Consider the following 14,441-nt stretch of genomic DNA (forward strand, 5'->3'; position numbering starts at 1 on the left):
TGCGACGTAACAAGAATGGCGACCTATCACTTAAAATAATTTTACAAACTTTATTAAAATAAAAACATAAAGAGGGGTTTTAATATCAAATTATTAAAACTCATACTAACATTTATCTTTTAGGAATTACTTGTCTTAAAAACAGAGGATCCCTTTAAGACGAGTCGTGTCAAGTCAAATGGTCAAGTTGAGTCACAGGTTAGTCAAGGGCTTCACCATCCAACCTACCAACCTACAAAGCACCCAGGTTTATCTTTGAGGGAAACTTTACTGTCAATGTAAAGAAAAAACCCTATGCAGTGTAGTCTGTATGGAATTTGATTGATTTTTGACCACCATGATGTTCCGTGAGGCTGTGGCGAGAGCGGCCTAGTGGTTCACTGGCAGGTGGGAAGCAATCTACGATCCAAGTCTTTCAAGTCAAATTGTCGAGTCCCGAGTCATTGTCTCACAAGTCGAGTCTCGAGTTATTGCCTCACAAGTCGAGTTGTGCCTCAGGGCTCGGACTCTCCCAGCTCAAGCGAATCAAATCCGAGTCTGCGTTTCGAGTTGCGAGTCATCAAATTTGCGAGTCCCTGTGACTCGAGTCCAATTGTCTGCTATCAAGAGTAGCGCAAAATCAAATTTACCCCATGACAGCAAATTTCTGGTGACCTGTGGTCATGCAAAAACAAATGAACAAGAGCGTATAGATACTTTTGCAATCAAATATAGGATGTAGACACAACATTTCAGTATCGATACTGTGATACTTTTTAAAACCCTACTAAAGACATACAGCTCATTGGCCTGTAAAAATCCACATTTAAGCTGCACTGGACTATAAACCGCAGGTTTCAAAGCAGAGGAAAAAAGTAACGGTTTCTGTCTGAAAATTACGGTACAACTCACATTAGAATTAAAACCTAATTGTGTTAACAGAACCAGGTTATTACAAAGAGAACGACTTTGGGATCCGCATTGAAGACATTGCAGTGGTTGTGCCTGCCCAAACAAAGGTACAGACAGCCTGGACAATATTGATCAGTCAGTCATTTATTATTAATAAGCATCATGTGGTTATTGACACAGTCCTTCTCCTACAGTATGGTCATAATTACTTGACATTTGACACCGTGTCCATGGTTCCGTACGACAGAAAGTTGATTGACACCTCTCTTCTGAGCCCAGTCCAGGTACCATAATTTACTTTGCAAAACATCCCAACATATGATATTAATGTTTTTTTTTTTCCTCTCCACTCCGTACAGCTCATGCAAATTCATCAGGCTTCAGTTAGCTAAGATTGCACTTTCAAAAGAGCATTAAATGCGAATACAAATAAAATTTTTAAAAAATTCACAAGAGCAATAAATGCATTTAACAATAAATTAAAATACCTGAGCCTTAAGCAAATAATAGATGAGGATCGAAGTACAACAAAAGAACAATTGACTAACTTGCAAAGCAAAAGTCCGTTAGCTTAAATGCTATAAAATGCTATGGTTTTTACAGTGCTCTTAATAAATAATTCAAACACATATTCCTGCAAAAAACTGCTAAATATACTTCTAAAATAAATAGCAAATGTATCAACAGACATATTAGCTCTAACAAAAACACACCTTGTGTTTGTCTTAACAGGGCACAGGTGGATTCAGCCATATTAGACGAATTATGGCATATTCACGGTTGCCACTAGAGTGCAGTGTATCCACCTAAATCAATAAAACTAAATGCAACACTTTCAAAACAAACCATTACAATGTCACTCTAATTAAATGCTCAAAGCAACAAAATTTGATTCAAAGCTTTTTTGTAATCGAATTACATGAGTTAATCGATTAATAGTTTCAGCATTAAATATTGATGTGACATGTTCTAATAATAATAATAATAATAAATGAGGAAGGAAATACAACGAAAGAACAATTGGCTAACTTAGCAAAGCAAAAGTCCGCTAGCTTAAATGCTATAAAATGCTAACTTCTTTTTCACGATTCTCTTAAGAAATCGTCCAAACACAAAAACTGCTAAATACGATTCTAAACTAAAAAGCAAATGCTTTAACAATCATATTAGCTCAAACAAAAACTTACAACCTTATGTTGGCTAACTTAGCAAAAGTCCGCTAGCTTAAATGCTATAAAATGCTAACTTTTTTTTTTTTTTTTTTTTTTTACGATGCTCTTAATAAATCATTCAAACACACATTCCCAAAAAAAAAAAACATTTAAATATACTTCTAAAATAAATTACAAATGCTTCAACAATATTGTAGCATCGCCGGGGCTGTCATCAATGGGTTAATTTATGCACCAACGCGGGACTGTCATTGGTGTGCTGGTGCACCAGCGCGACGCTCCGATTGGTGGACTAGATTGCGTCAGTGTATATAGTTGTTGTTGTTTTGGCATTGGTGAGGTGGCGGGAAGTGAATAAAAAGAGAGGAAAAAGGCGCTGAGGCTCGTGTGCTGTTTTCGCGACCAAACTTCCGCTAAGCAAACGCTACAATATATTAGCTCAAACAAAAACACATCTTATATTGGTCTTAACAGGCAGCAGCTTGACCCAGTCATGTTAGATGAGACATATTCACTGTTGCCATTAGAAATAATTGTATCCACACAAATCAATAAAACTAAATGTGAACACTTTCAAAACAAACCTTTACATCCCCCCTCTAAACGAATCCTCGAAGTCGCAAAAATTGATTCGAAGCTTTTTTCTAATTGAATTACATGAGTTAATCGGTTAATTGTTGCAGCACTAGTCAAATTATTAAGGTAATTAAAGTGGTTCTAGTAAGCATCCCTGTGGAACTCCAGATATTTTTTTTTTAGCTATGGAGAGCTGCTGATTTAGAGAACGGTCTCTTCCTTTTCCAGTTGCAGTGGTTGAATAAATACTACGAGACCATTCGGACATTGATGAGTCCGGAGCTGGACCGTCAGGGCCTCTACGAGGAGAAGAACTGGATGTTAAAACATACGGAACCCTTCGCGGAGTCCGGATCGTCTTCATCTGTCTGCTCCTCTACGCTCACGCTTGTCACTTTGGCTATTGCTGTACTGTACAGTGTTGCACTCTAAACTTTACTGCTAAAGCACAAAATGTATAATCAACGGCAGCAAAGCACTGACATTTGTTTTTTTGACTTTTTTTTCAGGTTTGAAAATGATCTCTTGTATAATTTTGATGACGTAGCGGATTTGTAGTCTTGTCTGAAGTAAATTTATGGCTACCTAAATTTGCCACATAGGTAATTTTTTCACACTAGGCGTTATTCATTCATCCATTTTCCATGCCGCTTTTCCTCACAAGGGTCGCGGAGGTGCTGGAGCCTATCCCATGCCTGCGTGGGTGTTATTTATACACTGCAAAATTGCGATTATCTGAAAGTGCAGGTAATTCAATTAAATTAGATGTCTCTTTCAATTTCATGATTACTTACTGATCCACATGGCAAAAAGAACAGCGGTACCTAAAGATATGATGATCGTACTTGTTAGTTTTTCAAGGTATGGGCCATACGGACAGATTTGAGATTAAAGCGCCATACAGTGCCCTCCATAATTATTGGCACCGCTGAAAAAGATGTGGTTTTTTAGCTTCAATTTTTTTTTTTAAATTCAAATAATATGGGACCTTAATGGGAAAAAAAGAGTCCAACCTTCAATACAAGTGCATTCATTCAGTGGGGAAAACATCCCACATAAAGAAATAATTCTTTGACATCAAATAATGTGTGTCACAATTAATAGCACCCCTGGTGTTAATACTTTGTACAACCCCCTTTTGCCAACAAAACAAGGTCTGGGGACTGAGATGGCCATGGGAGGAGCTTGATTTTGTGTCTGGTGAACCAGTTCTGTGTAGATTTGGCCATATGTTTAGGGTCATTGTCTTGCTGAAAGACCCAGTGACGACCCATCTTCAGCTTTCGGGCAGAGGGCAACAGATTTTGATTAAAAATTTCCTGGTATTTCAAAGCATTCATGATGCCATGCACCCTAACAAGGTTCCCAGGGCCTTTGGAAGCGAAACAGCCCCACAGCATCACTGACCCACCCCCATACTTCACAGTGGGTATGGGGTGCTTTTCAGCATGCGCATCTTTCATGGCACGCCAGACCCACTTAGAGTGTTTGTTGCCAAAAAGCTCAATCTTGGTCTCATCTGACCAAAGCACACGATCCCAGTTGAAGCCTGGGACCATGTGTATTTTTGTGTGACAATAAAAACTAGTGACTAAAAAGCACATCTTTTTCAGGGGTGCCAATAATTATGGAGGGCACGTATATGTATAGTATTTTATTATTGTATGTTTATAAAAAAAAAAATCGAAATAATATTAGACTGCCATTTTTATTATCTTTTCGAAGGCAGAATTTTAAATCATGTGTCTTTATGATATCTAATTAATTGTTCAAGTGTGCCTAATATTCTGATGAGTCGAACTGTTTTCGTGACATGCCTTCAGTATGTAAAGTTTGTGGTAGCGAGCTGCCATGGTGCGAGCGGAAAGCAAAATAGGGCATCCTCTTTTCATGCGGTTGTCGAGCATGCAAAAATAACAAGCTAGACCTGACTAATGCTCAACTTCCCTCTCAGCTTTTACTACCAACGTCTGCCACAAAGGATAAACATGAGAGTACTTTATATGGAAAATTAAGGGGGAAAAAACTGAGTCAAACAGTAAGTTCAGAAGGACCCTTCAGTTATCGAGCAGAGTGTCCCACAATATCCAGCAGAGGCTCAGTAGTCAAATTGCTACATTCTATGTAGATAACTACAGTATATATTATACATTTTTTTCATTCGCTGCCATTTATTCTACATCAAATGGATTGGACATCTATGGCCATCAGTAGCAGCCAATACCAAGCAATAAGCTAACATAGACACTATTTTAATGGAAGATTTTAGTAGCAACCTGTTGGTACCTTTACGAAACAGTAAAATCTTTTCAAACTATTTATAGATTCTTGGCAGAAGCATATTGATAACCCATTGTAATAGAAAGTATCTCGATATATCCAGGGGTGAAAGTGGTTAGAATTTCTTGCTAGAACTCCCCAACATGAAGGTGGACACTGAGCCAGGAATTTTATTTATTTATTTTATTTTATTTTATTTGGGGGGGGGCAAAACTACTGAAATGCAAAGAAAACTGTTTGTTCAGTTATTTCTATAACACATACAAAAAGTGATTTTCATTCAAAATTTTTGGAAAATAAATGTTAACAAAAACAGCTATAACCCCAACCTCCATCTCCTAATTTTTATTATCCCTCATTTCCTCACATACTTAATGCCAAATCTCAATTTTAACTACTTAAGAACATAGGATGTAGGAAAATTAAAGATAATGTAAACATGTATTTTTGTTGTGTTTTTGAATAATAAAGATATAAGTAACCTACACTCAGAAAAATAAGTACAAATGACTTATATTATGCAGAGTGAAATGGAATCTATTTTGAAGATTGTGCAAACATTGACTTTTTTAAATCATAAGAAAATGAATAAGTAGCCTAACATGGGTAAACCTCAACCATGAGAGACAGAATGTGGGTGGGGAGGGGGGGGGGGGGGGCAGAAAATTACATTGTTTGATTTTTAAAGAATTTATGTGAAAATCATGGTGGAAAATAAGCATTTGGTCAATACCAAAAGTTCATTTCAATACTTTGTTATGTACCCTATGTTGGCAATAATGGAGGCCAAACGTTTTCTGTAATTCTTCATAAGCTTTTCACACACTGTTGCTGGTATTTTGGGCCATTCCTCCATGCAGATCTCCTCTTGAGCTGATGTTTTGGGGCTGTCGTTGGGCAACACAAACTTTCAACTCCCTCCTCACCCCGTGGCGTCAAAATGATAACAAGAACGGTGAGCAAAAATCCCAGAACCACACGGGGGGACCTAGTGAATGACCAACAGAGAGCTGGGACCACAGTAACAAAGGCTACTATCAGTAACACAATGCGCCGCCAGGGACTCAAATCCTGCACTGCCAGACGTGTCCCCCTGCTGAAGAAAGTACACGTCCAGGCCCGTCTGCGGTTCGCTAGAGAGCATTTGGATCATCCAGAAGAGGACTGGGAGAATGTGTTATGGTCAGATGAAACCAAAATACAACTTTTTGGTAGAAACACAGGTTCTACTTGTTGGGTTTCTGGGTGAGCAGGGGACCCAAGCACAGAGGAGGCAGGCAAGGTGGCAGGAGTTACAATAGTTTATTGTAAAATGTGACAGCAGTCTGTGTCCAAGTGATCAGGCAGGCATTTGGCGATTGAGCAGGTGAGCTGACGAGGCAGACGAGCAATGCAGGATCTGTGAATAAAGATAAAATGAGCTAAAGCAAGGCAATACGGATTTCTAGAATTATCAAGGGCTCGTGTCACGAACTCTTGGAATGGAGTTGTTGATCTGGCAATGAGGTGAGGCCAGGGACTGGCTTAAGTAAGCCGTTAACGACGATCACCTGCACCTGGTTCCAGGCTCACCCATCTGTCCAATCCAGTAATCAAGGCAGAGACATATACACACACACAAAGAGGAAGAGTAGGGCTCAGGGGGCAGGATCCCTAACACTACTGTTTGGAGGAGAAAGAATACTGAATTGCACCATACCCACTGTGAAGCATGGGGGTGGAAACATCATGCTTTGGGGCTGTTTTTTCTGCAAATGTACCTGTACGACTGATCTGTGTAAAGGAAAGAATAAATGGGGCCATGTATGGAGAGATTTTGAGAGAAAATCTCCTTCCGTCAGCAAGGGCATTGAAGATGAGACATGGCTGGGTCTTTCAGCATGACAGTGATCCCAAACACACAGCCAGGGCAACAAAGGCGTGGCTTTGTAAGAAGCATTTCAAGGTCCTGGAGTGGCCTAGCCAGTCTCCAGATCTCAAACCCCATAGAAAATCTGTGGAGGGAGTTGAAAGTCCGTGTTGCCTAACGACAGTCCCAAAAACATCACTGCTCTCGAGGAGATCTGCATGGAGGAATAGGCCAAAATACCAGCAACAGTGTGTGAAAAGCTTGTGAAGAGGCACAGAAAACGTTTGGCCCTGTTATTGCCAACAAAGGGTACATAATAAAGTATTGAGATGAACTTTTGGTATTGACCAAATACTTATTTTCCACCATGATTTGCAAATAAATTCTTTAAAAACATTGTGATTTTCTGTTTTTTTTTTCTCCCACATTCTGTCTCTCATGGTTGAGGTTTACCCATGTTGACAATTACAGGCCTCTCTAATCTTTTCAAGTAGGAGAACTTGCACAATTAGTGGGTGACTAAATACTTATTTGCCCCACTGTATATTGTTTCTTCCTACTTTATTTTGAAGCCTCACCCTCCTGTTTCCACCACTCACCCTTCCTGCTGTTTCACCTGTCTCTGATTATGATTACTTATCGTTCCCACCTGTGCCCCATTCCTTATGTGCTTAGATTGTTTGTTTTGCCCTTCGCTGTCACTACAGCCAGCATTCATAGTCCAAGATATTTCTACGTTGTAAGTTTATTCATAGTATTCTACCACAATTTGTTGTTATTTTATCCCTAGTGCCAAGTCCTCTGTTATAGTGCCCCACTCCAATGCATTTTGCCTGGCTCTCTTGTTTCCCGTTTGTATCATTTTATTTCATAGCTCGTTATTTCCTCTTTCTGGAGCACCCTCAGTTTGTTCCTGCTTCTGATTGTTTGTGTTCAGTAAAGACTGAATTCTGCACGTGAGTCAATTCCGTCCAAGTGTGACAACTGTAAATGGGGAGCAAACCAGTTCAAAACTTGGTCTAAAAAGCCACTTTGCCTAGATTTAATCAGCATACGAAAATAGGGCTCTGCATTTCTTTACCTTCGCCGAACCCCTTAGACTTACCGAACCCAGGTTAAGAACTACTGCCATAGAACCAGAAAAATGTGTGCAAGAAGCTGCTTCGAGAGAGAGGTCCTAGTCTGTGTTTCACAGGAAAGTGTTGACAGTAGATTAAAAAAAAAAAAAAAAACATGCTGCTGTTTTCTTCTTGTATAACATATGTTGCTCACACAACACAACATACAGTGGTATGAAAAAGTATCTGAACTAGGGCTGTCAAACGATTAAAATTTTTAATCCAGTTAATTACAGCTTGAAAATTAATTGTAATTAATCGCAATTCAAACCATCTATAAAATATGCCATATTTTTCTGTAAATTATTGTTGGAATGGAAAAATAAGACACAAGACGGATATATACATTCTACATAAGTACTGTATTTGTTTACTATACCAATAAATCAACAAGATGGCGTTAACATTATTAACATTCTCTTAAAGCGATCCATGGATAGAAAGATTTGTAGTTCTTAAAAGATAAATGTTAGTACAAGTTATAAAAATTATATTAAAATTTATTATATTATATTAATTAAAATTATATTAAAACCCATCTTAATGTTTTCGTTTTATTGAAATTTGTAAAAATTTCAATCAAAAAATACACTAGTAGCTTGCCATTGTTGATGTCAATGCTGACTCATTGTAAAATAAAATCATTTGGACCCAAGAGCCAGCAGAGGGCGCCAAACACAAAAAAACAAGTAACAAGCGGACATTACACTGCTGTCATTTTAATCTGAGCGGGGCATGTGCGTTAATTGCGTCAAATATTTTAACGTGATTAATTTAAAAAATTAATTACCGCCCGTTAACGCGATAATTTTGACAGCCCTAATCTGAACCTTTTGGAATTTCTCAAATTTCTGCATAAAATCATCATCAAATGTGATCTGATCTTTGTCAAAATCAGACAGATGTAAAAGCAGTGTTTTAGCTAAAACCACCCAAACATTTATACATTTTCATATTTTAATGAGGATAGCATGTAAACACTGGCAGACGGGGGAAAAATAAGTAAGTGAACCCTCTGCCTGAGGAGACTTGAAGAGCAATTGAAAGCAATTTTTACCAAACAATTTAAGTCAGGTGTGTGCCCAATCACTGGTGACTGGCTTAAAGCTGCCCTGCCCACTATAAAACACACACCATCCATCCATTATCTTCCGCTTATTCCGGGGTCGGGTCGCGGGGGCAGCAGCTTCAGCAGGGAAGCCCAAACTTCCCTCTCCCCAGCCACTTCAGCCAGCTCCTCCGGCGGGATTCCAAGACGTTCCCAGGCCAGCCGAGCGACATAGTCTCTCCAGCGTGTCCTGGGTCGACCCCGGGGCCTCCCGCCGGTGGGACATGCCCGGAACACCTCTCCAGGGAGGCGTCCAGGAGGCATCCGAACCAGATGCCCGAGCCACCTCAACTGGCTCCTCTCAACGCGGAGGAGTAGCGGCTCGACACCAAGCCCCTCCCGGATGACCGAGCTTCTCACCCGATCTCTAAGGGAGAGCCCGGACACCCTGCGGAAGAAACTCATTTCATTTCATTTCGGCCACTTGTATCCGGGATCTTGTTCTTTCGGTCACGACCCACAGCTCGTGACCATAGGTGAGGGTAGGAACGTAGATCGACCGGTAAATCGAGAGCTTCGCCTTTTGGCTCAGCTCCTTCTTCACCACAACGGACCGGTGCAGAGTCCGCATCACTGCAGACGCTGCACCGATCTGCCTGTCAATCTCCCGCTCCCTCCTACCCTCACTCGTGAACAAGACCCCAAGATACTTGAACTCCTCCACTTGGGGCAGGATCTCATCCCCGACCCGGAGAGGGCATGCCACCCTTTTCCGGCTGAGGACCATGGTCTCGGATTTGGAGGTGCTGATCTTCATCCCAACCGCTTCACACTCGGCTGCAAACCGCCCCAGTGAGAGTTGGAGGTCACGGCTTGATGAAGCCAACAGCACCACATCATCTGCAAAAAGCAGAGATGAGATGCTGAGGCCACCAAACCGGACCCCCTCAACGCTTCGGCTGCGCCTAGAAATTCTGTCCATAAAAATTATGAACAGAATCGGTGACAAAGGGCAGCCTTGGCGGAGTCCAATCCTCACTGGGAACGAATTCGACTTACTGCTGGCAATGCGGACCAGACTCTGACACCGGTCGTACAGGGACCGAACAGCCCTTACCAAGGGGCTCGGTACCCCGTACTCCCGGAGCACCCTCCACAGGACTCCCCTAGGCACACGGTCGAACGCCTTCTCCAAATCCACAAAACACATGTAGACTGGTTGAGCGAACTCCCATGCACCCTCGAGGACCCTGCCGAGGGTGTAGAGCTGGTCCACTGTTCCACAGCCGGGACGAAAACCACACTGCTCCTCCTGAATCCGAGATTCGACTTCCCGACGGACCCTCCTCTCCAGCACCCCTGAATAGACTTTACCGGGGAGGCTGAGGAGTGTGATCCCTCTATAATTGGAACACACCCTCCGGTCCCCCTTTTTAAAAAGGGGGACCACCACCCCGGTCTCCCAATCCAGAGGCACTGTCCCCGATGTCCACGCGATGTTGTAGAGGCGTGTCAGCCATGACAGCCCTACAACATCCAGAGCCTTTAGGAACTCTGGGCGGATCTCATCTACCCCCGGGGCCTTGCCACCGAGGAGCTTACCAACCGCCTCAGTGACTTCAACCCCAGAGATTGAAGAGCCCACCTCAGAGTCCCCAGACTCTGCTTCCTCAAAGGAAGGCGTGTCGGTGGAATTGAGGAGGGCTTCGAAGTATTCTCCCCACCGACTCAAGACGTCCCGAGTCGAGGTCAGCAGTACACCATCTTCACTATACACAGTGTTAATGGTGCACTGCTTTCCTCTCCTCAGACGCCGGATGGTGGACCAGAATTTCCTCGAAGCCGTCCGGAAGTCGTTTTCCATGGCCTCACCGAACTCCTCCCATGTCCGAGTTTTTGCCTCGGCGACCGCCGAAGCCGCAGTCCGCTTGGTCAGCCGGTACCTGTCAGCTGCCTCCGGAGTCCCACAGGCCAAAAAGGCCCGATAGGCCTCTTTCTTCAGCTTGACGGCATCCCTTACCCCAGGTGTCCACCAGCGGGTTCGGGGATTGCCGCCACGACAGGCACCAACCACCTTACGGCCACAGCTCCGATCGGCCGCCTCAACAATGGAGGTGCGGAACATGGTCCACTCGGACTCAATGTCCTCCACCTCCCCCGGGACAAGGGAGAAGTTCTGCCGGAGGTGGGTGTTGAAGCCCTTTCTGACAGGGGATTCTGCCAGACGTTCCCAGCAGACCCTCACAATACGTTTGGGCCTGCCAGGTCTGACCAGCATCTTCCCCCACCATCGGAGCCAACACACCACCAGGTGGTGATCAGTTGACAGCTCCGCCCCTCTCTTCACCCGAGTGTCCTAAACATGCGGCCGCAAGTCCGATGACACGATCACAAAGTCGATCATCGAACTGCGGCCTAGGGTGTCCTGGTGCCAAGTGCACATATGGACACCCTTATGTTTGAACATGGTGTTCGTTATGGACAATCTGTGACGAGCACAGAAGTCCAATAACAGAACACCGCTCGGGTTCTGATCGGGGGGGCCGTTCCTCCCAATCACGCCCCTCCAGGTCTCACTGTCATTGCCCACGTGAGCGCTGAAGTCCCCCAGCAGAACGAGGGAGTCCCCAGAGGGGGCACTCTCCAGCACACCCTCCAAGGACTCCAAAAAGGGTGGGTACTCTGAACTGCTGTTTGGTGCATAAGCACAAACAACAGTCAGGACCCGTCCCCCCACCCGAAGGCGGAGGGAGGCTACCCTCTCGTCTACTGGGGTAAACCCCAGCGTACAGGCACCAAGCCGGGGGGCAATAAGTATGCCCACACCTGCTCGGCGCCTCTCACCGTGGGCAACTCCAGAGTGGAAGAGGGTCCAACCCCTCTCGAGAGGACTGGTATCGGAACCCAAACTGTGTGTGGAGGAGAGTCCAACTATATCTAGTTGGAACTTCTCTGCCTCACACACCAGCTCGGGCTCCTTCCCCGCCAGAGAGGTGACATTCCATGTCCCAAGAGTTAGCTTCTGTAGCCGGGGGTCGGACCGCCAAGGCCCCCGCCTTTGGCTGCCGCCCAAATTGCTACGCACCCGACCCCTTTGGCCCTTCCCACAGGTGGTGAGCCCATGGGAAGGTAAAACACACACCTGGTAAGAAATGTCTTGATGAGAAGCATTATCTGATGTGCATCATGGCTCGGTCAAAAGAGCTGTCAGAAGACCTGTGATCAAGGATTGCTGATTTGTATAAAGCTTTGTATAAAGCTGGAAAAGGATGCAAAACCATCTCTAAAAGTCTGGATGTCCATCAATCGTCAGTCAGAGAAGTTGTCTCCAAATGGAATAGGTTTGGCACTGTTGTTTCTCTCCCAAGGAGTGGCCGTCCCTCAAAGATAACGCCAAGAGAGGTAAAAAAGAACCCTAGAGGGTCCTCTAAAGACTTAAAGAAATTACTGGCACAATCCAATATCTCTGTGCACACATTAACTATATGTAAAACTATGGGAGGACACCATGGAGGAAGCCACTGCTGTCTTTAAAAATTAAAAAATTAAAAAAAACATTGCTTGTTTAATGTTCGCTAAAAGGAACTTGGACACTCCACAGAAGTTTTGGCAAAATGTTTTGTGGCCAAAGTTGAATTGTTTGGGAGTAACACACAACGTCATGTGTGTAGGAAAAATGGAACAGCTCACCAACATCAACAGCTCATCCCCACCTTGAAGCATGGTGGGGGGAGCATCATGATTTGGGGCTGTTTAACCGCCTCAGGGCCTGGACAACTTGCAATCATTCATGGGAGAATGAATTCCAAAGTTTATCAGTAAGTTTTGCAAGAAAAGCTGAGGCCGTCTATCAGACAGTTGAAGCTAAAAAGAGGATGGATGCTGCAACAAGACAATGATCCAAAACACAGAAGTAAATGAACTTCAGAATGGTTTCAGAAGATCAAAATACACGTTCTGGAGTGGCCAAGTCCAGACTTGAACCCAACTGAGATGCTGTAGCATGACCTAAAGACAACGATTCATGCCAGACATCCCAGGAATCTGACTGAACTACAGCAGTTTTGTAGAGAACAATGGGCCAAGATTAGCCCTATAAATTAGTTGGCCACCCCACTGGCCACCCCGCTTGCCAGTATATCGTTAGATTGTTGTAGCATCAGTTATGCATTTCATCCCAAATGAATTCATTTATTTTGTTTTGTTAAATGTAGGGCTGTCAAATTTATCGCGTTGACGCGTGGTAATTAATTTTTTAAAATTAATTACGTAAAAATATTCATCGTAATTAATGCATTCGCGGTACGACTCATTCACGCATTGCCACAAACAGCCTACAATGGCGCCGTTTTACTTATACACAGAGATATGAGGCAGTGTCAAGTTAGTGGAGTAGATACAAGCATTCATTGGGGCCGTGCTTTTAATTGGAAAAAGCTTTGTCATCTCTCCCACAGCAACTATAAATATTGTGGGAAGCGACGTGGGGAAGAATGACAGGAGTTGATCTTTTTCTTAATACCCTGTAGTGTACCCAACGCAGAGAAGATAGAGCATTTGCAGCCACCACACACAGTCATGGTTGCACCACTTGGTTGCATTCGGGCAGAACAGTTAAGTCGCTACAGTATCATTTACTGAAAGCTAAGCAAATACACTACATGGCAATATTTAGTCACAATTTACAAAGTCACATTTATCCTTTAAGAATTACAAGTCTTTCCATCGGTGGATCCCTTTCACAGAAATAATGTTAATAATGTTAATGCCATATTGTGGATTTATTGTTATAATAAAAAAATACAGTACTTATGTACAGTATGTTGAATGTATATGTATATCCGTCTTGTCTTATCTTTCCATTCCAACAATAATTTACAGAAAAATATGGCATATTTTAGAGATGGTTTGAATTGGGAGTTAATTACAATTAATTCATTTTTAAGCTGTGATTAACTCGATTCAAAATTTTAATCGTTTGACAGCCCTAATGTACACCTTATGCCTAATATATAATAACAAAATAAAACAGAATTGTTGTGGAACTCAAAATGTTGACAGGACAGTTATGGACTATGCACAATAAATCATTAGTAACATCAAATATTACACAATACACCAAAGTATGTCAGTAGCCGTGTCCTTAAGTTTTTCTGATAGTTTTCCCCTGACCTTTTTACTGCAATAATATAATGAAAACCTGAAATTATGGCTTTTAGTTTTGGCCACCCCAAGATTTTAAGTGGCCCCATCTGGCCACCCCTATGAAAAGTTTCTGGAGGCGCCACTGCCTGATTGATGTGCCAGACAGATCTGCATCTACAGGAAGCGTCTGGTTAAAGTTATTGCTGTTCAAGGGGGAGGGGGGGCACAAAACATTAAATGTGATGATTCACTTACTTATTTGTCCCCCTTCTGTAATTATTTGCATACTATCCTCATTAAAATATGAAAAGATATAAATGTTTGGGTGGTTTTAGTTAAAGCAGACAGTTTTTTCATCTGTG

General features: G+C 42.7%; 2 protein-coding genes across 3 annotated transcripts in view; both read left to right on the plus strand.

Annotated features, from left to right (window-relative positions):
- Positions 1-4,266, plus strand: part of xpnpep2 (X-prolyl aminopeptidase (aminopeptidase P) 2, membrane-bound) — a 37,091-nt gene extending 32,825 nt beyond the window's left edge. For both annotated transcript variants that reach the window (XM_057849380.1, XM_057849381.1), the window contains 3 exons: positions 922-998; positions 1,086-1,175; positions 2,868-4,266. In XM_057849380.1, the coding sequence (XP_057705363.1) occupies positions 922-998; positions 1,086-1,175; positions 2,868-3,071 (371 nt within the window). In that variant the 3' untranslated portion in view covers positions 3,072-4,266. The remainder of the gene's footprint in view (positions 1-921; positions 999-1,085; positions 1,176-2,867) is intronic.
- Positions 4,267-7,484: 3,218 nt separating this feature from the next.
- The window catches only part of sash3 (SAM and SH3 domain containing 3), a 29,358-nt gene continuing 22,401 nt past the window's right edge, over positions 7,485-14,441 (plus strand). The window contains exon 1 of the mRNA XM_057849321.1: positions 7,485-7,507. The gene's annotated coding sequence lies outside the window, so the exon portion shown is untranslated. The remainder of the gene's footprint in view (positions 7,508-14,441) is intronic.

Source organism: Corythoichthys intestinalis, chromosome 11 (assembly GCF_030265065.1).
Source record: "Corythoichthys intestinalis isolate RoL2023-P3 chromosome 11, ASM3026506v1, whole genome shotgun sequence".
NCBI classification, from domain to species: Eukaryota; Metazoa; Chordata; class Actinopteri; order Syngnathiformes; family Syngnathidae; genus Corythoichthys; species Corythoichthys intestinalis.